Source organism: Eimeria tenella, genomic scaffold (assembly GCF_000499545.2).
Source record: "Eimeria tenella Houghton genomic scaffold, Eth_scaff3833, whole genome shotgun sequence".
Classification (NCBI taxonomy): Eukaryota; Apicomplexa; class Conoidasida; order Eucoccidiorida; family Eimeriidae; genus Eimeria; species Eimeria tenella.
In genome coordinates, this window is record NW_013543306.1 from 1 (window position 1) to 1,289 (window position 1,289).

The 1,289-nt window shown below is 65.6% G+C and overlaps 1 protein-coding gene across 1 annotated transcript in view; it reads right to left on the reverse strand.

Moving 5' to 3' along the window:
- Positions 1–758: 758 nt before the first annotated feature.
- The window catches only part of ETH_00037465 (uncharacterized protein), a gene marked incomplete at both ends in the record, with an annotated part of 660 nt that continues 129 nt past the window's right edge, over positions 759–1,289 (reverse strand). Inside the window, one exon of the mRNA XM_013376647.1 lies at positions 759–1,288. Coding sequence (XP_013232101.1) covers positions 759–1,288 — 530 coding nt within the window. The remainder of the gene's footprint in view (position 1,289) is intronic.

Here is a 1,289-nt window from a genome sequence, read left to right on the forward strand (position 1 = left end):
GCAGCAGCAGCGGCCGCAGCAGCAGCCGCTGCAGCAGCAAACAGACAAATAAAAACCCTGCAGCGCCGAGCCATAAAAGCTGCCTCCCAAACCCTAAACCCTAAACCCTCGCCACGACACTGCATAAGCCAGTAAAGACAAACCCAGGGGACCCCCGGGGCCGCTTCTTAGAAAAGAGACAACGGGGGCCCCCAGGGGCCCCTTCTTACAGAAGAGACAACGGGGGCCCCTGGGGGCCCCCTGGGCCCCTTTGGGGCCCCCAAACAAGGAAGGGGCCCCCCGGGGGCCCTCTTGAGTCCCCCAAGAAGTCTCTGGGGGCCCCTTCGGGGGCCACCGGGGCCCCTCGGGATAAGAGACTATTGGGGGCCCCTTGGGGGCCCCTCAGAGAAGACAAAGAGGCACTGGGGGGCCCCTGGAAACGGAGAAGAACGGAGACCCTGGGGGGCCCCTGGGGGCCCCCTGGGGCCCTCTTGGGGGCCCCTTGGGGGCCCTTCGGGGCCAGCTGTAAGCCCCTTGGAGCGAATGGGGGGCCCCCCTACGGGGCCCCTACAGGGGCCCCCTAGGGGGGCCTCCGTTAGACACACTGTGCGATTTACTGGGGCCCCCGGGGCCAACTTGGGAACCCTTTAGGAGCCTCTTTAGCAGCTACTATGCAGCCCTTGGGGGCCCCTGGGGGCCCTGGGGGCCCCCAGGAGCCCCCGGGGGCCCCCTGGGGGCCCCCGGGGGGCCCCCTGAAGCGAAAACGCCCCGAGGGCCCATTACGAGGGGACCCCAGAGGCTTGAGGGGCCCCTGCAGGGTCAGGTGGGCCTCTCTTGACTCGCCCGAGGGTCTGTATTTTGTACCCTAAGGCTGTAGGAGCCCCCTGGGGGCCCCGGGGGGCCCCCTTGGGGCCCCCCACAGAGCTGTAAGACAATAAGACTGTAAAAGGGAGAGTAGAGTTCACAGGAAGGTTGGGAGCGCGGGTTGCTGCTACTGTTGCTCGTGTTGCTGCTGCTGCTGTTGCTGCTGCTGCTGCGTTTGCTGCTGCTGCTGCTGCTGCTGCTGCTGCTGTGCGGCACCTGCGGTGCTCCTGCTCCTTTAGAAGGATCGCTGCGGCTGCTGCTGCTGTTGCCAGCGGGTCCTCTTGCTGCACAAGTGTGAGCAGCAGCAGCAGCAGTTCTGGCTGCTTTAACAGCTGCTGCTGCAAATTCTGCAGCAGCGAGTTCTTCAGATCCTCAACCGCTGCTGCTGCTGCGACTGTCGCTGCCGCTATTGCTGCTGCTGCTGCTGCTTTTGCTGCTGCTGCTGC